The 25,989-nt window shown below is 53.1% G+C and overlaps 1 protein-coding gene across 1 annotated transcript; it reads right to left on the reverse strand.

Moving 5' to 3' along the window:
* Positions 1-406: 406 nt before the first annotated feature.
* Positions 407-25,786, reverse strand: RGMA (repulsive guidance molecule BMP co-receptor a). Its single transcript, XM_036389798.2, has 4 exons — positions 25,475-25,786; positions 18,374-18,489; positions 5,818-6,329; positions 407-3,585 (listed from the first exon to the last, which is right to left on the reverse strand). Exons 1-4 carry the CDS (start codon positions 25,486-25,488, stop codon positions 2,890-2,892), a joined length of 1,338 nt encoding a protein of 445 aa, XP_036245691.1. The 5' UTR covers positions 25,489-25,786; the 3' UTR covers positions 407-2,889.
* Positions 25,787-25,989: the final 203 nt, after the last annotated feature.

Consider the following 25,989-nt stretch of genomic DNA (forward strand, 5'->3'; position numbering starts at 1 on the left):
TTAACAGAAAAAAAAAATGCAATTTTGTTTTTCCTCATTAGAGGGCAGCAACAAACCCAGCTGGGACAGGAGAGCTGCCCAACAAAGGGAGGAATTACCATTACTGGGATGTACACCCCAATGTGCTGTGGTGAGCAAGGGAAGGGTGGTGGCACCCACCTGGACCCCATTGCTGCACACCCCCCTTCCCAGAGAGGCAAGGCTCTAATGGTTTATTATCTACATTTTCACCCCCATCCCCTTTTTAATTTTCTCATAAATTGAACTCCAGAGTGAAATTCTCAGTAGGATTCAGGACAGAAATGAGCTGTCAGAGGGTCCTTCAGGTGGAAGAAAGCTGCTTTGGAGTGAGTGCAGAAATGGGGCAACACTTCATCCTGAGTGGGGAACAGCACCAGGCAACACACGGGGAACAAAGCGAGACCCACTCATTTATTGTCAAAAAAACCTCAAACTTTACTTGTGTTCCTCTCAATAAATAATTTACAGTATTTACAGGCGGTGACACTCCCGTGGGTCTCAGCACAGGGAGGAGCTGGGGGGGCATTTTCAGCATGCCCCCCCCTTTGCCTATGTTTTTTTGTTTTGTTTTGTTTGTTTCCAAGTATCGGGTCCTTCTTGGCCACACTTCACCTTTAACCAGAACTGGGTCAAACACAACCAAAATAAAGTGCTTCACTGTTTGCTTCTAAAACAGGGATACCCCAACAACCACCTCACACCATCAGCCACCACTGGAGCACCCACCTGGACAGAGGGAATGAGCCAAGCCATAAGCAGACTTTCCTTGGATGGAAACTGTCCCTAAACCACAGCGTGCCATGCTGTGGGGTGATTGTTTTATGGGAAGGGGAGCTCTTAAGGGAATTATTGACCTGTTGGCATGCTTTGGCTGGGCCAGCTCAGGCAGCTTTCAAGCAGCACTGTGTGCTCAGAGGGAGGCTGTGCACAGCTGCATTTAGCTGTGGGATAAACCTCTTCTTTGCCCAGAGACAGATTTTAGCTTTTAAAAAGTGTGTTTCAACTCCTAGGGAAGATAAAAATTTGTCTTCTCTAGAACAAAGGGAACAGAAAGTCCAAATCAGCCTGGCTGAGCATTAGTGCATTGGGAAATGAAACTGTCCAGTGCTGTGGTCCAGTGGCTGCTCCCTCAGCACCTCCAAACTGTGATATCCTTATTTCAAAATCTCCCTAAACAGAGTATCTGGGGCATTAGCAAACAAAGCAAGGAGCAAAGTAGTAAACACATCTTTTTGTTTCTTTTCTTTCCTTAAACATTTAAAAACCAATTACATCTTTTCATCTGTACAGTCACACGAGATCAATGCCAGGGCTCTATATATTAAAGAGACAATATAAATTACATCAATTGACACAAGTTTGCATTTCTCTGCTGCTTTACAAATGGAGCTCTAGAGCTGTAAGGACACAATGAATAGTCATGTTCAGTATTTACACCAGGCTGCCTCTTGGCACCAGTTCAGACTGCCAAACCAAGCCTGTTCCCACCTCTTTTGGTGCTAAGCTTGTCTCATCACGCCCAGAGACCTCCCTTTTGAGAGCAGGAGGTGCCCCCAAGTGTGACACGTGTTTTGGGGCTCGTTTCTGGGAACTTCCCCCTGAGGAAAGGTGGGGGAAACCCACCAGGAAGTCGTGAAGGCGCAGACCAAAGGTGGTCTTGATGTTTGTTCAGTGAGCCATGGGGTGAACCACAGAGGAGCACGGAGTGGAGGAGATGGGCAGCACTACATGGAGGGGGAAGGAGATTACGGATGGTTTCAAGGCAGGGAACAGACAGCTGGAGGCAGCTGGGGGGGGTCCTCTGCTGCATCCCATCTCCTGGCTGAATTCTGACATTGCCCCATTTCTGATTCAAGCCCTAAAGGGCTTAAGGTGCAACTGGTCTGCAATGGGGTTGCAAGTCGTGGCCCCAGGATGGGGAGCAGAGCAGAGACCTAGCAGCAAAAATAAAAGAGCACCATGCTCCTGCTCCATCCCAGGGCTGGGCCAGGCAGGGAGGGGCTGGAGGGAGGTGCAGTTGGGTCTCCCACTGAGCAGCCACCCTGCTGCCAGTTTCAGGGGACCAGGGAGTGAACGGTGTGAGGAACTCATCCAATGCTGGGCAGAAGTAGCAGAAACCCCTTGAATACTGGCCAGGTTTCTCCCATTGCCATCAAGAGTCCACGGTGGGTCCAGGCAGAGACAAGGGAGACAGGAGTCAAACTACTGAGTGAATCAGCCAGGTGAACTGGCTAAAATAGGGGACGCCTTTGAACCACAAAAAAATGCAGGCCAAGGCTTGAGGAACCTGTCCTCCTTCCACCCAGAAGGTGCCAGCAGCCAAGCAAGTGTGGGATCATTGCCCACCATTTCGGCCCCTTGCACCACCCTATGCAACAGCAGGGCTGTGGGGCAGAGCAGGAAAAGCAGAGCCCAGCCCTGGTGAGCAGGACATCCTGCCCTGCTGTGCTGGTCCTGTCTCACTGCTCTGTGCCCTCCTCGTGGGCTCTGCTCTCTGAAGACAAAGCCATGTTCACACACGCCAGTGTCACAGTCACCACGTGCACGGCTGGGACCAGGGGAGTGCTACAAGCAGAGTAGCTACAAGGGCTCCCCAGCACCCCCTCAAATGGCAGCAGGAGGAGGGGGAAGTGAGCAAGGTCCACACAAGGTACAGTCCAGCAAAAACTCCTGTCTGGTCCCACTGGCAGCACATTCCTCCCAGGCAGGAGCTGGGAAGGTGGAGGACTTGCACCAAGAGAGAGACCGAGTTGAGGACAACCCACGTGGCTCTGATGTCCAACCTCTTGTTTTCCAAGACCTGCATCTCATCTCTGGTTGCCTCCTGCTCCCCTTTCCCTTCTCTCCAAGGTGTGAAGGAGCAAACCTCTATAACAAGCACAACCAACACAAACACAGCAGTGCTACCCAGAGGGTGGGATGCGTTCCCGTGGGCGCCGTGTTGCCCGGGCTCAGCACCCGTGTCCTTTCATAGAGGTGCAGCTTGTCTTTGTTGGAGTGAAGCATCTTCACGTCCTCAAAGGCATAGTAAGCAGCCAGCATGAAGTTGACATCCCCCGTGGTGAGGAGGTCAAAGACACAGGACTGGAAGTAGAGGTCCTCCACGGGCAGCTTCTCCCTGCACTTGGCCGTGGCCGTCTCGTAGGTGAAGGCCTCGGGCGGGGCGGGCAGGCTGGGCCCCTTCCTCCGGGCACGGCCCTCCGTGGCCTGGGCCGAGCGGACGGCCTGGAAGTCAATCTGCTGGTTGGCTGGGCAGCCACGGAGGCACAGGTAGAGGCCCTGGCTGTCCCTGTCCTCCACGGCGTTGACCACCTCCTCCGGCATGCGCACAGCGAAGGTGAGGTAGCGGCCCACCTGCCTCACCACGATGGTGGTGCCGATGTACTTGGCCTGGATCTCGATGTGCTGGCCCGACACCTTCTCCGTGATCTTCAGGCTGTTGGCTCCGTGCTTGTCCCCTCCGTTCTTGGAGCCGTCGACGAAGGCGGCAGGGAGCTCGTCCATCTCTGCCTGGTACACTTTCTGATCCACACACTCCTGGAAGCTCTTGAAAATGATGGTGAGCTGTGGGGGAGGAAAGGAGCATGGTTACAGCCAGTGATGACCACCTGAGAGCACCCAGCAGTAGGGTGGGAGGTGGAAGGGCTGGATGCTCACTCCAGACAGGAGCATGACCTTCATTCTCACAGTCCTTCATCCTAAGAAGTGGCCCTGACTTTCAGCCCCCCCAGACATGGGGATCCTGCACCAGCCAAAGGGTGAGAACATTGTGTAGGGATACAAGACCCAGAGGCTTGACTGAATGCACCACCTGGATCTGCCTGTTATCTCCAGGCCCAGCAGAGGAGCTTCCTTGCAGCTGGAGCTGGGTGGAGTATCCCTGCTCACAGGCCTGTGGCAGCATGCCCGTGCACGCAGCACTGCCTCGCCTCCAGGGCTGGCAGATGGCAGCAGGGATGAGCCCTGACTCCCGTGGAGGCGGTGGAGCTTCTCTTCTGACTCCCATGACATTTACATCCCAAGGGCTGGACCAATTTGTTTCCCTAACCAATTGCAGACCAACAGGATTTCTCCCATGGGCCCTCAAACACATCCTGCTCCATCTCAACCCCACAGGCACACGTGCTCAGCCTGCTCCAGTGGGGTGGCCCTTCAAGGGGTGACTTTGTGGTGGCCTTGGCACTGCTGGGTTAATGGTTGGACTTGATCTTAAGAGGTTTTTCCCAGCCTTAATGATTCTGTGATTCTATGACACAAACATAGCCCAACATGCCTCCTCACCCCTGGCTGGGCTCAAACACAGGCCCCTTCCAGAGGAAGGACCTCACTGTGCTTGCTCTTCCCTTGCTGGCCTGGCTTTTGGAGGGAAGACCTGGGGAGGAAAATGAGTAAAATTTGCATGTACAAACAGTACAAACTACATTTCCTCTCCCAGCTCTTGCAGAGTTGCTCTCGCACCTTTCTGCCCATGAGGGAGAAGTGGCAAAGGGGACCTCCAGCCACATTGGGCCCTGTGAAGGGGGAGACTGAGACCTGGCCAGAGTGGGGTGGGCTGGAGAAGAGAGCAGAGAACACACAGAGCCCCAAGGACTGAGTGCTCCCATCGTTTCCAGCAGCGCAGTGCCCACAGCAGCGCTTCCCACAGCTCACACTGCAGATCTCATGACTAATCCCTCCTCACCACAAGCCTCTGAGACAGATAAGAAGAGAAAAGGCTCAATTAAGATGGTGATCCTGCGATCCCAGCAGGTCCTGGGATCCTTAAGGACCTTCCTCACCACCTTCCTCAAGCCAGACTTCCTTGCAACCTTCATCAGGTTTTGATGTGTTTTAGCAGATAAGGACATCAGAGTATCATTGAATATCTTTTAGGGGGTTTATCTGGGACAGGTCAGAACCTCACTGCCAGTTCCAGCTCAGGATAAAGGGGTGACATCCAGAGCAGAGAAGCAGCCCCTGTCCTACATGTGCTTCTCTCTCTCCTCTCCCCACACACAGGGAGAAGCAGAACTCCCAGACATGGTGGGACAGGACATTTCCCAAAAGCAAGAGCATGCCTCCTGCTGAGCCTCCTGCTGAGCCTCCCTTTTTCTTTAGCACAAAAAGTGCCCTGTTAGCTTCAGAGCTTGTGCACCAGGGGCAGCACACCAGTTCCTCAGCTCCAGGTCCCTCCTGAAGCTGAGCCTGTGACACACAGGTCCTGCTGTATCACAGCAGCACATTTTCTCTTGGGCTCTCTGTGTTTGCCTTGTACCTTGTGGATGTTTATTTAGTCTGTCAAAGAACCTCCAGAACAGACTGTTCCCCACAATATGTCTTCACTTGGCTGCAAACCACACAATTACAAGCTTGGGTAGAGGAGAAGGCAGTGTGAGGAGCTCAGCTCTCTCCAGGCTTTTCCTGCAAGCTGGAGCCTCCCAGAACTGGAGGGCAGTTCTGGGTTTGTTTAGGCCTTGGGGGTCCCCAAGAGGTGCCAGCATCATTCCTGACCTGGCTGTTCACAGCAATCCTGAGGTGGGAGTCTTCTTAATTTGCAATACCTGGCTTGGCCATGAAGGCCCAATGAGGTGCAGCACCTCAGCCTGCTCGCTGTGATGGGGCTGGATGTGCTCAACAAGAACCACATTTCATTGAAGGCTGGAGACAAAAAAAGGATGGATATTGAGGGACAGACATTCAAATTCAGAGGAGCTTATGCTCTGTCTTACCCTCCCCAAGGAGATGTGGAAATGGAGGAAGACACAGAGGAAAGAAAGGCTGCTCTGAAGCCTTTCTGCCCAGGGGGACAAGGCTCACCTTGCTGGTGGCGGTGGCCGAGGAGCCGGGCAGCACTGGCGTGTTGGTGACCTGCACGTTCAGGTAGTTATTGTCTATGAGCGGCCAAGCCCCCTGCACCTTGCATGTCTGGAAAGTGTCCGTGAAAGTCCTGAGGTGGGGGTCCCCAAAGAGCCCGCAGTGGGTGTAGTTGGGGGTGGCCGAGTGCTTGTGGAAGCTCTTCTCGTAGTGGCAGATCTCAGGGCTGTCGGAGCGCTCCTGGCTGTCCCCGGGGGGCAATGTCCGGAGGCGGGGCTGGGACGTGGGGCCATCCTTGGAGCAGTTGTGCTGCACCATGAGATCGTCTATGCCATGCACGGCCGAGTGGTAGGCCAGGTCTCCCCTGCAGGTGCGGGCGGTGCGGCGCGTGCAGTGCGCGTAGGCCCGCAGCGCCGTGCAGAACTCGGGCGCCTCCTCCGCGCCCAGGTGGTGCGAGCCCGACGTGGCCGCCCAGAACTCAGAGTTGCACTTGAGGATCTTGCATGGAGATGTCACTGTGGGAGGGCAGGAGAACACAAGGGGGTCAGTGCTGGCTTGCCCAACTCCAGCCCGTCCTGAGGCCGCGTCCTCCTCCCGCTGCCCAAACTCATGACACCGGCCCGGCCGCATGACGGGGCCTTGCTCACCAGACGTGACCCTCTCACATGACCCAACTCTCATGCATCAAAGCCAAAGAAACCAACAGGATCTGCCCCAATTGAAGCCAAAAAGGGAAAGAACATGCAGCCTTTAGATGAATGATCATGGGGGGAAACCGTGGTGTGGAAGAATGGGATATATTCATAAGCAGTGATGAGGGAGGATCATTAATGCAATGGGGTTTCTAATGCCCTTTTAGGGTTTGACATTCTAAGCTCTGTGCTGCATGAGTTACTGGGCACTGTGTCCAGACTGATCTCTACCAGCACAAAGCTCTCTCCCTTTTCCTCCTTCACGGGCTTGGGAAAACAGCAGCATCACAAGCCCTGTTGCCCAGGTTAGCGCAGTGCCAGCACCCACCCTGCAGCACAGCCAGAAGCCATCCACCATCACCAGCGCCACAGCAGTGACGCTGCAGCGCTTGTCCCTGTGCCTCTGTAAAGAAACAGGAACCAAACCACCTCTTCCTTGACATCTGTGCGGCTCTGCCCAGCCCTGGGAGCCCGTTCCCCACCACGGCCCGCTGAGAGAGAACAAGAGGTGGAGGAGAAAAACCGGCACAGCAGGTGCAGGGATGCCAGCGAGCCCCCGCCTTGCCTTCCCTTCCCTTCCCACCCGCCGTGTGCTGCCCAGGCGGAGGCAAAGCCAGAGGCTGCAGGGCCTTTGCCGGGCTCAGCCGCAGCCCTGGTGCTTCCTGGCAAGGCAGAGGAAGGCAAAGAAAATTCAGATCCTGCTTCTTCCCCCCACACACAACGTCTGCTCCCTGGGGCAGTGTGGCTTCCCTGGAGCAGACTTGAAAGCAGCTGTGCGAAAAGCACACGGCCATTGCTGAATGTCGGAGACGCTGCTCTGCCCCTGCCAATTTGGAGTCTTGCTGGGTGAACCCAGGCTCATACTACTTAAAATTCATGGCATTTTCCTTCCTCTCCTCTTAATCGACCCCCTTGGAGCGCTTGGAAACAGGATGGGTTCAGGCAGAAAATGCAGCAGGAGGAGGAGAAGACAAGCCCCACCATTTCCAGATGCTTTCATGGTGCCTTTTGCAGGCGTACCCATATATTCCTGTCTTGGGGCTTGTTTAGAAGGAGCTTGGCAGGGCATCCGTGCCAAAAGTATCTCAGATTTGTTTAGAAAGAAAGTTACAAAAGCCAGTATTGTTTCAGGGAAAACAGTATGTTTGAGTTTTAAACATCACAGTGCTGGAAACCTAAACAGAGTTGGTGCTGGAAAATCAGAAAGGGAGACTTAAGACTATAGAACACTGAGCAGTTCAGCTGTGAGAAACAAGCCAGTCTCCTCTCTGTTTTGAAGAAGACTGAAGTGCAAATAGGAAACGGTGACAGGTTCCTCACAGTTTTAAAATTCATGTTTAATAAACTCAGATGCTAGCAAACAGCACTGAGAACCCGGGAGCTGTTTGGTCTTGGCAGCATCCCACTTAAACCTGCAAGAAGCTCTGTGGAAAGCCTTTAACTCATCATTGACCAGAGATGACTCTACAACAAGGTTCCGACCTGGGACAAGGGCTCATATTTCTGCATATAGGGGTCAAATTTAAAGATATTTATTATTTCACACCCCTCTCTTGTTCATCCCAGGAGTGTGGTTTTCCAGGACTGTCATAATGGAAGGTCCGAGTCAAAACAGCATGGCAGGAGTGTGACCAGTGCCACCACTGCTGGTTATCCCAAACCCTTGTGGCATCAGGCAATTAAAGTCATTGCTCTCCTAGTTGTTATGTTAATGTGCAGCTTGAGGATGCCTTGGGGTTCCGTGTGGCAGAAGGTGCTGTCACTGCAGCCCCAGGACAAGCTGGAGGACACATCCCTGGACACGCAGGAGCCACACACCCCACAGCTCAGCAAGGCACCAGGATGCACTACACAAAGCATCACACACCCCACAGCTCAGCAAAGCACCAGGATGTACTACACAAAGCATCACACACCCCACAGCTCAGCGAGGCACCAGGATGCACTACACAAAGTATCCCATCCAGGGAGCAGCTTGCAGAGCACTTTGCCTGCTCCAGCCCTTCAGCTGCTGTGTGGAGAGGATTTTTTCAGTAGGAACAAACCCACTGCCTCTTGTTCTTTAAGGATTTGGTTCACTCACTTGGATTCGGAGATGCAGGCTGCGTAGGGACAGAGAGTGCCCTGCTGAACAGCCCCCCAACATACAGTGCTGGGCACACCCTGCTGCTGAGCATCCCCCACTGCTGCCCTGCCCGGGGTCACACATGACTTTATAAGGTCCTGAATTAAAAAAATCCCAGCTGAAGGGAGGGCAGGGAAGCCCATCTCTTTCCTCCCTGTGCCTGAAGGGGGAGCGTTCTGCTCTGCGATGTTATCGCTGCACTTTTGGCACCGAGCCCCTTCTGGCTGTTTCGCTCAGGGCCCCATATAAGGCCAGATCTCCCAATCCAGGTGCCCCGGCCCTGTGCGAGAGGGGCCTGTGTGTGCCTGGCCTTCCCACGGACACCTCCCCAGCCACCCTCACGGCAAACCCCTCATGCTGCTGGGGAGGGACCACAGCTGACAAAGGCTGTGGAGAAAAGCAAACACGACCCTCACCCCTCCCAAGCAGCCTTGCCTCGTCCCCTCTGGCAGCAGCTTTGGCACAGTGGTGCAGGCTCATTTGTACCCTGGCCAAGAAACGATGTTTATTCAATTTCGCATAATCTATTTTCCATCGACTCACAATGGTTCTGTTTTTCAACCACAGATGACTTAGCATGGAAACAAATCCCTCTCAAGCAGGAACCTAGCAAGGATCTCCTGGGATCTATGAGACATCCCCAGGTCTGGGTGATTTCTCGTCCATGGCAGAGCAGCCTTCATCTCACACACAGGTGACTTTAACCCCTCCAAGCCACCTCCCAACCCTCCCCATGATCTTCTTTCAAGGCCTTGAAAGGTGCCACTCAAACCAACGAACAAAATTTCCTTTGTTATCTTGAAACCAACGGTTTCAGAAAGCTAAAGCCAGGGGGGAAAAAAAAAATCAGAAAACCACCGGGACCAGGACAGCCCCCTCCCATATCCCCCATCTGTTCAGGGACATACATTTCCCGTAAGGTCTGTGCCCACTGAAAAGCCACCCTGTTCCTGGGCAGGCTGTTTCAGGAGTTTATCACCTTTACAAAACACGGGTCTTGGTTCTAAGTGGATTTTATCTGACTTCATTGTAAGGACATAAAAAGAACCAGCGATTTTCTCCAAAGCAGTAAAACGTCCGTTAGTGACGAGTGTGTTTCCCACAAAGATATTTACACACTGCAAGCAAGTCCCTTGTCAATCCTCCAGATAAGCTAAATGGTTTGCACTTTTAAGTTCTCGCTGGAAGGTGTTTGCCCAGCCCCACCATCAGATCTCCCTCCAGCAGCCTTGTTTCCTGCACAACCTACCACCCTGACAGGACACGAGGACAAAGACACACTCACAACTCTCCCGAGGTCAGCCCTTTAACCAGGACATCCCATTGAGCAGGCAATGAATGAATGGTGACCTTTTCCTGAGCTCCTGGTTTGGAAAGCCCAGGTCCTCCATTCAACAACATCCCATGGACCACCAAACACACACTCAGGGCTCTGGGGTACCAGATGCCCTCATCATCAGTACATTGCATTACCTGATGTCAAATTAAGTGTTCAAACATATGCACACATCTAACTTTAACAGCATTTAATTATCAGTGCCCCCCCCCTATTCTCCCTTCAGCGGGTGTCAAGTAACCTGGGTTTCATTTACCCAAATCAGGCTCTTACAGAAAACTAGCACAAAACCAACATTTCATCTGTTCTCCTGTAATTCCTGTAACAAAGAGAATTACTGGAAATTAATTTCTGTAAGCAAAAGCCAATTCTTTTAAAACTCCTGAATGCACATTCACCAGACCTGTTAATTTTAAAGCGTTCACTGCTAAGCAATGTTTTTTAATATCCTCTTGGTTCCTAACGGGCTGGAAAGTATTTCATCACCCACATGTGATGCAAATACATCATCCCGCGTTTTTCCAAATACATGGATTGAAGTGTAGATGTGCAAGCCTCACACATGCAGTAAAGGGCCTTTTTGGAGAACACAGTAAAACGTAATTACCTTTGGCCTCAGATCTGAGCACCCAGACTTAGGCTCCTAAACACATATTTATTTAAGTAATCTAAATAAACATATTTATGCTGACACCTCAATAGGAAAGGCACGATTCTCCAAGGTGCTAAATACCAGCAACATCTGCCAGCTTCAAGGAGATGTGGGCTGCTCTGCTCACAGGCAGACAGCAGTCACCACCAGCATGAAAACGACCCCAAAAGTGTTAAAGAAAAATTTAAAAAAAATCACATTGCTCCTTAAAAACACGGCACAAGAGATTGCTTCCAGCAAGGTATCAGGAGTCCCAAGCAAAAACTGAGGGAATGAACACTGTGCTTTGTATCCAGCCCCTCATGCTGCTCCTGTCCCAAGGGGTGTCCCCATGAGCCATTCCTCATGGCAATGCTGGACCCACATCTTGATGCCCATGAGAGTCGTGAGATTAGATACAAAGAAGGAATTTTTTTACAATTAGGGTGCTGAGACACTGGCACAGCTTGCCCAGAGAGGCGGTGGGTGCCCCATCCTCAGAGACGTTCAAGAAGTCCTTGCCCATGGAAGGGGGGTTGGACGGGGTGACCTTTAAAGGCCCCTTCCAACCCAAATCATTGTGTGATTCTATTTTATGACACGGATCAGCCAGCGCCTTGTCACACCAGGGAGAGAAAGGAGCGATTCGGTGCAGCCCTGATGGATGGGATGTCACGGGCAGGGACAGCTCTCCCGCACCCCACGGGGCACCGTGGGGCGAGCGAGACCCAAGGGCCACCTGACCCAGCCTCGGTGAAAGGATTTGTGCGGGAAGGCAGCGCCGGGCTCTTCCAGCGACCTCCTTTGAACTGTTAATCAAGCACAATCTTGCAGAATAATAGCCTGGTTATTATTGCCTTGTTTGCATAACAAAGAGGCCCAATAAAACTGATTTGACTGTGCTCAGAGGGGGTGTGAAAGATCAGCCCTGAGAAAAGAGCTGCAGGAATGCAGCAAACTGCTCCAAAGCCTCAACCCAGGAAGAAAGACAATGCAATTTGCCATCAAGAAAAGCCCAATAGACCAATAAATTACCCATGTGCAAAGGGATTAGATCAGGTTTCAGTTGCACTGAAGTGGGGGGAGGACCAGGAGGAGGGGACTGAAGGAGAAAAATAAACCTGACTCTCTTAAAGAGCTGGGGCTCATATTTTGCAAGGGTGTGCATGGGGAGGTTGGGGCGAAGGGGCCACCTTCCACGCTGGGGCCGGGGTTATGTGCTCATTTCCACTGGCAAAAGCAGCAAATGCATTAAATCCAGGCAAAGGCCCTACTTTGTGTACAATAGAGTGATTTTAGATGTACTCCAGAGCACACCTCAAACCATGCAGCTTCCTTTAACCCAGTCTTGCTCAAGAGGATGCTGGGGGAAGGAGAAACCAGTTCCTTGAAGTCAGAAGAGGGACACAGAAGGATTTTTCTCGTTTCAGCCCATGTCAATCACTAAATCATCCGGAGGACCTGCCATGGCCACCTCCTTTCTGTCCTCAGCCCCGAGTTCACAGCCCCCCATCTCTCCTCTGCAGGCATCACAGAGACACGGGGCAAGTACAGGCAGGAAACCAGCAGAGTCAGTGTCTTCACCAGCTCCAGCACAAACTGCTGCACGCCGCCGAAGGAGCGAGCTCTTGATCACTGCTGTCACTTAGTCAGCTCTTTTGGCTCCAGACTCAGCTTACGGCTGACCCGGCATGCTCCGCGCCAGCCAAGGCAGCTCTCCCCAGCCCCCAGCCAGCGCTGCTCCTCCAGGCTCACCTCAGCATCCATGTGCAGGGAGAAGGGTGAGCAGACACCATGGGAGAGGGCACCACCCATGGAGCTGCCAGCCAGGGCCGTGCTGCTCTGAGAACTACCAGCAAACCTTGGGGAGTTCAGCCGGCAGGATGGGCTGAGAGGGGGAACCAGCGCAACAGATAACACAGCAACAGAGTCACAGACTTTGTTCTTGAATCTTCCTCCTGGGATTTGGGACTTAGTGCTGCCTTTGCCTCAGCTGTTGAGCTTTGCCTGCTCAGAGGAAGTGGTGCCAGTGGGTGGTTCAGGAGATGCAGGTTTTACTCCTCCACGAGCTGGCGGATGGAGGATGAGCAGGGAGGGAAGCGATAAGGCAGTGATCTCTGGCTCTTCCTCTGCAGAAGGGCACTAACAAAGCTGGCTCTCAGCAGCACAGTGTGCTGTAGGCTAGGAAGCCGTACTGGGGCTGCACACCTGCTTTCCCCGTTGGGAGTGCACCCAAACACTTTCACCAAAAGTTCCCAAGGGCTGGTAAATGTCCTCAGGCAAATGGTCCAGTTTAGAGATGAGGACACTGAAGGATGTTAAGGCTTTCACCCAAGATGAGCACCGTGGGAAGAGAGGTGAATTTGCACTCCCAATGCCCTGCATGAAGCATCACCCTCACCTTGCTCCTCAGCCACCACCATTCATGTCCCCATCCCTCTGGAGCAGCGGTCCCTGGATAAGGTCACCTCTGCCAGCCACCCTCACCGCCGAGTGTTTCAGGTTTCCAGCAGACATCTCTCTCCCCACGCCAAAGCTGCTTTCCCAGGCTGCCTTTGAAGGCAGCGCTGCCACCCACCAGTGCCCGGGGGCCCCCCAGGTGTGGCAGCGGGTCCCTCGCCCTCCTCCCCCTCGCCCGGGCCGCGGCAGGGCTGGCAGGGAAACGCTTTCTGCTCACAGGTGTGGATTCCCTCTAGGAATAATCATCCCCGCTGTGCTCTTGTGAAATTTCAACCCTTCAAACGCAGAGGTAAATGAGATACAAAACGAGGAGATGGAGAAAAGCCCGGAGCACATAAATCTGGATGAGGCAAATTTATACAATTAGATGTCTGCCAAAAAATTGCGGCATCACAATCGGAGGCATTGGCTTGTGCAGGGCGTGGGGTGGCAGCTGCCCGGCTGGAAGGTGGCAGCCCCACAAGCCCATCAAGACACCTGACTGATGCTGGAGCCCCACCTGGGGATGCAGGGGACCCTGTGGATCCATTGCTGCAGGCTGGGCTCCTACCCAGCACCAGATTACCTCCCCATCGCTCATACCCCATGGAAGCCACAGAGTCTGTTCATCTTTCACGGCCACAGACCTTCAGTGGTTTATTTATTTTTAAATGCTGCCTCTCCTGGACTCAGGTTTTAAATTTAAGAAGAAAAAGTAACTTTCTAACTGGAATCCACCCCCCCAGTCCCACTGCTCCCCCCACTTGTATACCAGCACAGTAATGCTTTCTCATCACTGTGGGCTGGCAAAGTTTGGAGTCATGTCCTGCCATATGCCCTTGTCACCTCAGAAAGGGCCAGCTGGAGTGTGTCACGCAGCAGGAGAAAAAGGTAGCTTGTCCAAAACCCAAAATGCCATAGATCATTACTAAGGCTTTGGGGACCAAAGTCAACAGCTGTCCAGGAAGGAGAGGAAACCAAGGGAGGAGAAAATTCTTTGGCCTCAAGTGAAGCTTGCTCTCTGCCTGACCCATAAAACCTGCACGTCAGGGACAGCTCTGCTTGCTGGGAACTGAATGGCCAAGCACTTCTGGATGCTCATGTAGTACAAAGTGGGACTCGACACCCTTCTGAAGGACCTGCTGTCCGTGCAGCTGTGGGGACATGAGACCCTGGCCACCCCACACACCACAGCCAGGCCATCAGACAGAGCGGCTCAGTCTGCGCCTACCAGGGCTGTGTGTGTGTCGGAGCCAGCTTGTTCTCTGCAGTGAGAGCCTGATGACTTCATCAAGGGGATGGCATCTGGTTTTGCAGTTGGCTATAATTCAATTCTCCCCCTTGCTGCAGGAATTTCAGCTGGTGGAGCAGTGATTTACTCAGCCGGGCTGCACTTGAGTGCAAAGCAATCTTGAGGCTACAATCGAACGCACTGTTATTTTGAGAGCTCACAGACAAGGGAATAAATATCCTCTTCTTTTCATCCCAGTAGCTGCCAAGTGCAGGCTACAGAGCTTTTTAAAGGCATTTAGGAGCTCTCCTCTAACAAGTGCACTCTGGATGCTGTGCACGGTCAGGCAGGACCTTGCCTGAACAGCTCACTCCTGAACTGTGGCATCAGGATGGGATTTGCAAGGACAGCCAGACACAGGTCAGGGCACTCCTCACCTGCCCACCACAGCTGCACCTCCATGCAACCCCCATTTTCCCCAAAACCCTTTCTCCATCACCCCAGCACACATCACTCCTGGATTCCAGCAGCCCTGAGCTCACCCCAGCCCTCTTCCAACCACCTGGGACCCTGAGGCTCTTTTGGTCCTGGCTTCCTACACTCCCCCTTACTCCAAGTCTGGTGTCTGCTCCAACAGGAAAAGCAAATCAGACCAATCAAACTTATCCAGATGGATCAAAAGCCCTCATCTTTGACCTCTTTCACTGTCTCACCAACACTCATCCCTTGGGAGCAGTAGGGCTTGGCTGTGGGATCCCCTGAAGGACTGACGGGCTGGGGAGGGGCTTGCTTGGGCCACACACTGCCACGCCAGAGCCTACGGATGCTTTATGGGATGTGCCCATCAGGGAGCCAGAAGAGAGACCACAAAACTCATTGTCACTGGGGCCACAGCCTGGCTCTCCAGGGACAGCAGGTCAGGACAGAGCCCAAGAAGAGCCCCCAGGTCAGGAAGTTTTTATGGTTGCCCAGCCCTATGAGCACTTTCATGTGCACATCCGACTCAGCACAGCTGTCCAGGCCACAGAGAAAGAAGCCTCCACTGTTCCCATGATAAACCCAAAGTCACTCTTAACATTGCCTTGTGCCCAGTAACCAAGGGCCAGGAATTCCACGATTTTCTGTGGAAAAAAGCTACATATCCACCCCATCTACAACAAAAACAAGGCAAATCCTTCCAGCCCCACAACGTGCCTCGCTGGCAATGGCAGAGAACTCCCCGTTCCAAGTACGAGACCAGCTCCAAGCTTGCAACAAAACAGGGAAGCCAAAATATTTCCAGGTTTACGTTTGAATCCCTCCCTTCTTCTCTGCCCTGACAACATCCCGCACAGGCGCGTTCCTCCCCTGCCTCCACCTTCCCCAGGATGTTCACAGCACTGTGGGGGCTATTTTAGCCTCTAAACCATCTCAATTTTGGCTTAATGCTGCCATCACCTTCTTGCCGCTGAGACAAAAGCCATTTATTGCCTACCCTGATACACCTCCAATAAGGTTGGATCCTTATCTGGAATCCACTGTGCTGCCTGGATGGACCAAGAACAGAAAACTCCAAATTTTTATGGAGGCAGAAGTGTATTACAGACAAAACAGCCAAGCTGGAAACAAACAGGGAAAGCCAAAGCAAACCTGAGCCTGCCACACCTGGAGCAAAAAACACCCAGGGCCAGATTCTGGAAGTACAAAAGGATTTGCAAGAAAACTAAGCACAGCCTGTACTGGGAGGCACAGGTTTGGTTCACCCAGGAGATCAGGGTCTCAGCTGGGAGAGCACCCATGAGCATCCAGCACTGGGACTTGGCACAAGCTCCAAGGAGAATTTCTGCCAAGGAAACTGTGAGCCAGTGGCGTGCTCTGCCCAGAGATCCTTCCCCAGCTGCCTCGCGGTCACCCTGACCTACGGCCAGAGCACCCAGCCCAAGGGCACTGGATGCTGGGGGCTGCCCAGGAGGCAGCAGGGCGAAGCCACCAGTGTGAGAGCAGCACAAGTGGGAATCCAGCCCGGGCTGCGAGCGTAGGGGGGGTTAAGCAAATAAATAAATAGGGCAGGACACGGCGAGGCACTGATCTGACACGCCGAGCACCCGCTTGGGCAGCCTCCAGCGGCCCTGCTCACCTGGGGCTCCCAGGAGGGCTGCGAAGCCTCCTTGGTGCTGCAAACCTGCTGGGAACCCACAAATTCCCAGGAAGCATAGGCAAAAAGGATATGGCAGGGAATAAATCCCCTTTTTCCCTACCTTCCCACCCACAAAGCTTTCAAAACAAGCCCCCAGCCTCCTTGGTGCTGGGAACCTGCTGGGAACCCACAAATTCCCAGGAAGCATAGGGAAAAAAGGGGCAAAAAGGATATGGCAGGGAATAAATCCCCCTTTTTCCCCACCTTCCCACCCACAAAGCTTTTTTAAAAGCCCCCAGCCTGCTCGCAGCCCACGGCACGGGGAGCCCCGTCTCCGCCTGCGCCCCGCTCCCGCGGGCTCTGGATCGCCTCGTTCTGCCAGTTCTTTGCACCTTATTTGACTGCTGAAGGGAGAATCAAACAAAGCAGCCAGCCAGATCTCCTATCAAGTTCTTTCTTGCACCGTAAATCTCACAGCCTCGACGCTTTGCAACTCAACCGCTCCAAAAAGGGCGTTAAGCAACACATACGGGAGCAGCTCCAGAGTTTCCAGAAAAAAAAAAAAAAAAACCCAAAAAACAGGGGGTTCAGCTTCCAGCCTGCTGGGAAGTTTCATGGGAAGAGTGGGGTCCAGAGAGACACCTCAGTGCTAAGGGCAGCGCTGAAAAGGTCTTCCTGGAAGAGGGCGAAGAGGGCAAAGATGGGAGGAAGGGCGTAAAGCAGTTATTTATTTATTTCCTACATGTGTGTGCAAGACTACTTCACCTACGGTTATGCAAAAGAAAGGCAGAGGAGATTTTAAAATTAACAAATTAGATTTTTTTTTTTACAAATGAAAGTTTTACAAAAATAAAAAGGGAGATACGGAGATTTAAGCCTTAGAGTTTTTCTTTCGCCCTCCTGCTTTCTCTCAATTTTTCCCCCTTTGCAAGTAAAAAAAAAAAAAAAAAAAAAGAGGTAAAGAAACTGGAGAGTTTTGGAAGGAACAAATCCGCCTCTGTGGACTGGGTTTCCCCTCCCCCAACAAAAACAAGCACTCAGGGCTTGAAGGAATTTGCAGGCAGAGATCTGCCAAAAACATTGTGAAAAACTATGGGGGATTCATTGGAAACAGATGGCGTTTTCAGCTGTAATTCTGAAATTCTCCCCTTTTCTGACACAATACAAACATCGGGGCCGGGGGCGGCGGGGGGGCCGAGCCCCGCGGCGGGTGCGAGCGGCCGGCCCGGGGGTGCCGATGCTCGCGGGACCATTTGGTTGCCATCCCGCCCTCGGACAGCACAACAGCTCCCGGCCCAGCCAGGACAAGTTTTCCAAGCAAACGAGGCTGCCGAGCCCCCAGAGCCGTGCGGCGATGAGGGAGCAGGGGCGGCCGCCCGGAGCGCCCGCGCATCCCCCGCCCGCCCGCCCGCCCAGGTGCGCCCCGCGGCCGCGCTCCCCCGCCGGGGCCGCGCGACCCCCGGGCCCCCATCGATCCCAAATCCCACCGCGAACACCCCCCGAGCCCCTCCGAGACCGCTCCCCGGCTCTGCCCTCCGCGGGGGCTCGCAGCGTGGGGCACACAGCTCTGACGGCAGAAATTTCCGATGGAGGGGTTCATACGTGGGTCACCCCACCAGTGTCCCCCCTTCTCTCCGCGGCAGCCGGGAAGGGCAGAAGAAGGTAACCTGGCGCTGTCAGGAACACCTCCCTCCTCCCGGCTGCCTTCGCCGCTTTGATTTCCACCATCTCCTTCCTTGTGGGATGAGGAGCGGGGAGACAAAGAAGATGAGGTCAAGGAGAAACACCCACCGCAACTGCTTGGGGAACGGGGAATTGGGGGTGCACGCACCAAAACCGAGCCCCACTTGCTTATTTTAAACATGTGGCAAACTGCTGCGAGGAGAGGGAGAGGGAAAGAGGCCCAGGGACAGGGGAACGGGGGCGGCGATCCAAGGGCTGCCAGAAACACAAGGAAAAAGTCTGCAAAATAAAGAGGCTGTTCCTTACCTGAAGGGAAGATGCAGAGAAAGACAGGGAGGATTTGGAAAAGTCCCAGGGCTGTGGATCCTGCCCCTCTCCCCATACCCATCCATCCAGCTCGAGCTTTAACCACTATCCTCTCCCTGGAAGAAGAGTTTAAAAAGGAAAAAAAAAAAAAGAAAAAAAAAAAAGGAGAAGGGGAGAGAGGAAGAGGGGAGAAAAAAAGGGAAAAATAAATCAGTCGAAAGAACTTGGGGAAAAAAATGAAATCAAAAGCCCCGCATGGCTCCGCGGAGCGCGGCAGGCACGGGCGGCCCCAGCTCCGGGCTCTGCACTGAAAGATTACACAGACTTTTTCTCTTTCTCCTTCTTCTCCTCCTCCTCCTCCTCTCCGTCCCCTCCCATTCCAACCCAGCCCCAGCCATCAATCATCCCGCTGGCTCCCAATGCCTGCATCCTCCGCTGCGCCTCCTCCTCCGAGCGCGCCCGCCTCCCCGGCCATGCTGCGGGAAGGGGCGGGAGCGGCCGCGGCCATGGGAGCCCGGCTGGGAGGAGCGGGGAGAAAGAGCCGGGGAGAGCCCGGAGAGGGGGCTGGAGATGGCGATGGGGCCACCAAGCTCTGCTGTGTGTGTGCCCCCAGGGAAGGGGGTGGCACTGGTTCACGCAGGATGGGTAACGGGAGGGGCTCTTGATGTGTGCCGGCATCGCAGCTCGGTGGCACTTCGGGAGAGGGGCTTCTTCCCACCCCATCGGGTCTCAACGCCCATTCTGCCTTCCCTGCCCCTCTCCCATGGGCCTTCCAAGAGCGCTTTGATTCAAAGAACAAGGTAACCTGGCCCTGGGATCCTGGGTCCAAAAAATTAAGCAGTTTGGGGTAAAGGGGCTGTCGTACAGCGCAGGAGGGAAACTGAGGCAGGGAGGCTTTAGGCAGCTGGTGTGGGGTAGGGGTTGTGACAGCGACACTGAGGTCTCCAGCCTGCTAGGGGATGGTGTTCCCCCAGCACATGGAGCTCCTCCATGTCTTCCCAGCCCTGGCACCATGGTAGGTGAGAGTTTCACAACAGTTCCAGGTCATTCACCCGCACCTGCACTGGCAGCGGTGAAGTAACCCCAGGTGACTCAGAAACAGCAACTCTCATAGATCCTTATCATTAGACTGGCACTCCTTACATAGGGGCACGGCTGTCAGGTGCCCAAATCCAGCTGCCAGCCCACCAAGGACTGATGGAGATGAATAACAATACCTAAACTCACTCAGGGCCACCACCACTGCCTCCTCTGCACTTACAGACCTGGATGTTCACTGGGGGAAAGTCTCACCAATTATGTTGGTAGGGTCTCACTCTTGAGCCTCCCTTAGAGACCCTCTGGGCAGTCACAGGCAGGCACCAGCCCTGGGAGAGCCCTGCCTGCTCACAGACCATCAGATGGAACAGCAGCTTGGAGCACACAGGAGTTTGCCTGCTGGGTTTCAAGATCCTGCTCTTTTCTCCCTCCGGCAATGCCACAGCGTGTGGAGGTGAGCAGACTGGATCTGCATCCCCACCATCCCAGGGGTCTGTGCCACCCATGAGAGGGCTAGGCTGGGAGGAAAGCATCCACTTAGCTTGGATCTCTTAAAAATTTCCTTTGAGGGATGTTTCAGCCACAGTGAAGTAAGACCACTTCTGAATGAGGGTGCCCAGGGGTGTAGGCTTTAATGACTTCCCTGTTTTGGACCATTAGCTCTCCTTTGATGGCGTGTCCCCTTGCCATCCGGATGTTTCATCTCCTTTCTTTTGAGGTTCTTATGCAAAGAATAAGAGGATGCTGGTTGTTTTACACCACCCTTCTCCCAACTCTGTAAGACCATGCTTCTTTCCTCCTGCAGGTTGGTATAGACTGGGATACTCCTTGACATTTCTTTTAATTATTCTTGGAAACCTCCTCTTCTAGCTCATAAACATCCTTAAGGATGCTTTTTTGAGTGACTGTGGCTTAAAATCTCTGATAAGAGTTTGTGATCTCCTCCCTGTCATGGATTGAATCTGTGATCCAGTTCAACAAATATTCCATAGAAGAAGGAAGAGGAGATGGGAATAAATATCCAAGAAGCAAAGATATCTTTTAACACCTATCTATTTCTCTATGAGGGGACTGAGCCCCCATGCCTCCAAAGAAGGAGGAGCTCCTCTGGGGCTTTATCCAGGCTGCAAAAGGAATTAAAACACTGCAGCTTTTCCATCTGGGACCCAGATGGGATCCAAAAATCCTGTGACCCTGCCTGCCTAATGGAATATCTGCCTTGGTCCTGCTGGTCCTAGAGCTGCGCTCAGATGGTGTCCACTAAAGTCAGAGGGAGCTCTGTGTGCAGAGGAGCTGCCAGAGTGGGCAGAGCTGGGCAGGAGATGAAAGCTGGCAGGCCGGATCCAGACCTGTAGCAGAGGCAGTGTGGGAGGAACGCCGACTCGAAGCACCTCTTTGTGGGGGATGTCAAACAGGGGCAAATATGTCCAAACCCTGCCAGCTGCTCCTACCACCCAAGAAGAAATGCCTGCTGATGGGATGTGTAGGCAGCTGGAGCTGGAAGGGGCCTAGGGGGAGGAGAGAGAGGGGCTGTGAGCCGGGGAGAGCCCAGGGAAGGGGGGGGAGATCCAGGGGATGGGGCTCCAGACCTCAAATCCTTTCCTCTTTCTCCCACCCTCTCCTCTTGCAATGCGACTTTTGCTTTTATTTCAAAATAAAAAACACATAATTTCTGCTGTTATCCTGGCTGATGACATCTAACACGATCTGTTTAACTAAAAAACTCCATCTGAATTACGAACTTTTAAAAGCCAGCTGTTAAATAGCTGCTGCGAGGCTGCTTTGATGGTTTGACCTAAAGCACCACTTTGGTATCGCCGTTTTGGGGCAGGCTGACACATTGCAACGATAGCCTGGAATCCAGTCTGAGGCATTACAGTTAAAATAAGACCCTTGATGGAAATTCTGCCTTTGCTGTAGGGAAAACTGTGCTGCCATAAAGCAACGGTCGGATGCCCCTGGCTCCAGTTTGTAAAAATTTCTCCTTGATTTTGCTCCGTTGCATCATGCATTGCAAATGGGATTGCTGTTCTTGGCACTGATCAAAGCAGCGGATTTCGCTGGAGAAAACAACAGATGTGTCCAAACCGTAACTTCGGGGAGGAAAAGGCCCCAAATAAGGTGTGTTTCTGAAATCCTGCTCCCCCTTACACATTTTTGAAATAAACTTCACCTTTCTGTTCAGCTGAATGAAAGCTTTGGACTTTAAATCGCCTACTGAATCAGAGGCTGCGTGAAATTCGGAGCTGTGCCCTGCTTTATGGGCATACCTAGGCTTGGAAATGTGGAGCTACTGCGTTTCCCCCAACTTCTTTCCTTCTCAAAGCCCATGCAGGACTCCCTGTTCAGGCAGGGTTGAGCCTGATGCTCCTTGCAAACAGAATGTGGGAAACCACCCACCGCTGACATGCAACCACTGCAGCGGCTCAGCTCTGGGGCACAGGCACCTCCGTGGTCATCTGCACCTTGTTGCTGTGTTTGGTGTCACATGCAAATCACAGCCTTCTCCGAGGTATTTGCAGGGTGCTGGAGGAGTCACAGTTCTCATGGGACACTCAGCTGGGCTGAACTTTCCTTTTCTCTGCCCTGCGTGGCTGTGGGCTTCAGTGGGGCTGAGTGAACGTGGCTGATTTGAAGCCAGAGGTTTGCAGATGAGGGCTGCCCTTACAGCCTTCCTAATGGAATCATTCACTACCTGTAATTATATGGCTAAAATAGTAAACATGGGTATTTCTGAGGGCTGCAACTAGTAGTTAGAGGAGTGGATGTCGGGGCTCCTGGTCTGCTCCTGACTCTCCCGTGAACTTTCTGTGTGGCCACTTTTCACACCACTATCTCCACACTCCTGCTCTGCCTCAGGACACGGTGTTCAATTCATGGCTTGTCTGGGATAAGCCATAATCACTCCTGCAGGAAGCTAATCCTGAAATGTTATGCAGGGATATGTGTGTGTTTGGGGTGAGCAGCAAAAAGCAAGCTGCTTCTTAAAGGAAGAAGAAAGGAATTTTGGAATGGAAACCCCCAAGTTGTTGCCTGGAGAGGTTTGACAACTGATCCCAAAATGTTTGTGAAAATACAAGCAAACATTTGTGCCCTGAACAATTCCCTTACTAAAGAAAAAAAACCCTCTGAATAAGAAGAGCCAAAAATACCCCAACATCTTATGCAGTCACAGCCACCTCTGATATCTGCAATTAAATTTAAAGACCTTCCTTTTACTCATCATTCCAAGCTGCCAAATCCGCATCTAAACCCCTTTCCCTACCAATGTTTCCTTGCAGGTAGAGCAGGAAAATGTCCCCCTGAGATCTCCTTACTGCCCTGCACTGAACTTTGGCATCAGCTGGATGGGGCAGGCAGAGAGGATGGCACAGAGCTGGGCTTTGAAGAGTGACCCACTCCTGCGTAGCAAAGTGCAGAGAGGGGTTTGTTGGTTTATCTAAACCCTCCTTCCCACAGCTGCCCCTGTGAACATCAGCCTCACCAACCTGGCTGTGTAAAAAGAGGCCAGTTGTGAAAGGTGGAAAAAAAATACAGCTTTGTGCCACCAGTAAATGAAATGTAAGAACTCTTTTGTTGACCTGCATCCTTACATCTGCAGATTAACTATTTATCAGCAACCCCCACTGAAGTCACAGTGGGTAACCTTCTCCCCTCAAATTGCCTGCTCCAAGCCCACAGCTTGGAGCCCCATAAAAATCACCTCTAAATGCTGAAAAACAGCCAGGCTGCAAAAGGGGAAGGGAAGATGGGCTGGTGGAAAACTTCCAGTCTTACCCATGACAGAAAACAAAACAAGCAGGGTTATTTTAAGGCAAATAGAGTTCATCACATTGACTTCTTTTTTTTTTTTTTGGACTTGTTAACACTCATTTGTGTCTCTCCCTTTCCCTAGCCTGCAAAGCCCTGGGGGGGCGAGGCCTAATTCCTCCACATGGGAACATGTAACCATCCCTTGTTCGGCAGGCAGCGTTTGGAGGGCTGGCTGGAATTCACCATCTGTATATTTCATTCTCTGCAGGGAGCTGGTCTGCCTGGCCCAGTCTCCTCTTTGGGGTAGATATCAAGCAACATCTCTGTAGTGTATCTTCTTCACATCTGGGCTCCCCTCTAAGCAAAAATAGAAGATGGGCTGGGAGGTTGCCTAGAGCGAGTTCAAATGGCCAAATGTCAGCTCAGCAGAAAAGATGGATAAGTCTGAACTGCCAAAAAATGATCAGAATCATAGAATCACAGAATGGTTGGAGTTGGAAGGGGCCTTAAAGAACATCCAGTTCTGATTCCCCTGCCATGGACAGGGACACCAGAAGAATTGCAGAGAACTGGGTGCTTATCAGCAGAGACAGAAGCTCATCTGTGTGATGGGACAGTTTTTCTCTGCTGCTTTTAAAAGCTCCTGACATATCCAGAAAGTGCAAACATAGCTCACTAATTCTCCTCCTCTGACTGACAGGTCAGCTAAGGACATCTCCTCGATCCTATTTAAAGGTGGGAGATGGCATCGAGTGTTTGCAAGCCTACATCTGCAGCAGCCCTTTGAGCAAGGGCTGTTTGAAGGATCCTCTGGAAAAAGCTCTGTGAAACCCAATCAGCCTTGCCAGGTCTCCTTCTGTCAATTTGCAGCAGCAGTGGCCAGAAATACAGCCCAACACAGGATGCCTTTCCTGCCTTCTCAGTTGTGAGACACTGAGCGACAGTGACCTCAGCTGATTTAAAACTTTGTCCTGAATATCTGAGAAACAGACATTCCTTCTTATGGGGGGAAAACCCCCAAACCCAAACAACTTTAATCCAGCACTTCTGTGGGTATTTTGGCAGAGGAAAATGGGAGTTTTTGTGAAGGGGGAGCATCTTGGAGTTGGCACCAGGAGTCCTCCCGGGCGTGCCTGGCTCGGGCTGGGCTGGGCTGGGTTAGGGTTGGGCTGGGATTAAAGCTGGGACTGGGGCTGAGGTTTGAGCTGGGACTAAGGCAGGGTTGGAGCTGAGCTGGGACTGGGATAAACTGGGCTGGTACTGGGCTGGACTGGGATTGGGCTGGGCCAGGGCTGCGGCCCCACTGGGTGGTGCTGTTATCCCTGCGCCGCCTGCAAAAGTATCCAGTTTATAAAATAAATGCAATCCAACGCCGCCTTAAACCACATGACATAACAGCAGCTTGCGAGCTCCCATTAAAATCTCAATTTGGGGAAATTGATTCTACCTCTGAGCAATTGCGATGCAATTACTCCAACAGGCAGCAATCAAGAATCACATCAAAACAACACCAAACTTTCATCTCCTGCCTCACAACCACCACCACAACAAAAAGCACCTGTCTTGCAAACGCAGCCCGGTTTCCATAAATATATGCAATTTTTAGGAAGGGCAACGTGCATGTCCCAGAGTGGAAGCTCGGACAGGGGCTGCTCTGGCTGGTGCGTTTGAACTGTCCTGTCTGGGGGCTTTATTCTGTCCCCCCCCGTCTCCTGGAAGAGATTTTTGGGCTATTTACGGGCTCAGGACATCAGGAACGAAGTCGCTCCCGCTGCCCTGCCGCACTCCAGCTGCCCATCCTCTCCCTGCGCACAGATGTGCCCGTCCCAGCCGTGTCCCACATCTGTCCAGCTGTCCCCTCCCGCCCTCCTCCCCTCGGGGCTCCTAAACCCCCCAAGCACTTCGGAACCAGGGGAGAGCTTTGTGTCCCCGCTCCGGTCTCGATAACCGCGATCAGCCCCGGGATGGGCAATCCGAGGGAAAGGGGGAAATATTGGGGAGGATGTTTACAGCTCTCATCAGTGGTCTGCAAGGAATTACTCGACTGACTTAGCGCAGCAGGGAGCAGCTTTAGTGGCAAGCATCAGAAGGGAGGATAAATGAATAACCTCATGCATGCCAGCTAGCGCCGAGCCGGGCAGGCAGCGCCGGGCAGGGGGAAGCGGGAAGAATCCAGGTTCTTTATAAAAACGGCCGGGAAAGGGGGAGCCAGGAGGGGACCGGGAGCCTCAACAGGTCCGGAGGAGGAAGGGCCATGCAGGGAACCGGGGGACATGCGGCCGGGGGGTCCCCAGCCCCCTCCCCGCTTACCTTGGCGGCCGCATCAGCCTCTCCAGCCCCGCGGGGGTCGGTGCAGGCAGCGGCGGCTTTATTATTATTTTTTTTTAATATATTCTTTTTTCCAAGAGGGGTAAATAAAACAAAAATAAAAACCGAAATAAAATAAAACCCAAAGGAAATAAAATAGTAAAAGGCCCCACGGGTCGAAGCGGGGGTGGCGGGGGGGTGGAGGCCGAGGGGCGCGGGCAGCCCCCCGCCCTGCGGGCAGCCCCGGCGGGGTGCAGGCGGCCTCGCTCAGCGGGACGCGGGGAGCCGCATCGCCCTCCCGGAGCATGTGAGAGGCAGCCGAGGAGATAGAGCCAGATAGGGAGGTCCCCTCCCTCCTCCCTCCTTCCCTTCTCCCTCCTCCCTCCTTCCCTCCGCGCACGCTGAGCAGCGTCGTTCGCAAGGAGCGGCGGAGGGAGGGAGCGAGGGACGGAGGGAGGGAGGCGCAGCCCCGCGGAAGGGGGGGGCTGGGGGTCTCCGCTGCAACAGCCCCGACCCCC

This window comes from Molothrus ater, chromosome 13 (genome assembly GCF_012460135.2).
Source record: "Molothrus ater isolate BHLD 08-10-18 breed brown headed cowbird chromosome 13, BPBGC_Mater_1.1, whole genome shotgun sequence".
In the NCBI taxonomy this organism is placed as follows: Eukaryota; Metazoa; Chordata; class Aves; order Passeriformes; family Icteridae; genus Molothrus; species Molothrus ater.

Excerpts from the sequence above, each read along its gene's own strand:
- RGMA (XM_036389798.2), bottom strand. Across the intron at positions 6,330-18,373 it reads TCTCTGCATCTTCCCTTCAG|TGACATCTCCATGCAAGATC; the intron begins GTAAGGAACAGC and ends GCCCTCCCACAG. Across the intron at positions 3,586-5,817 it reads CGGCCACCGCCACCAGCAAG|CTCACCATCATTTTCAAGAG; the intron begins GTGAGCCTTGTC and ends CCTCCCCCACAG.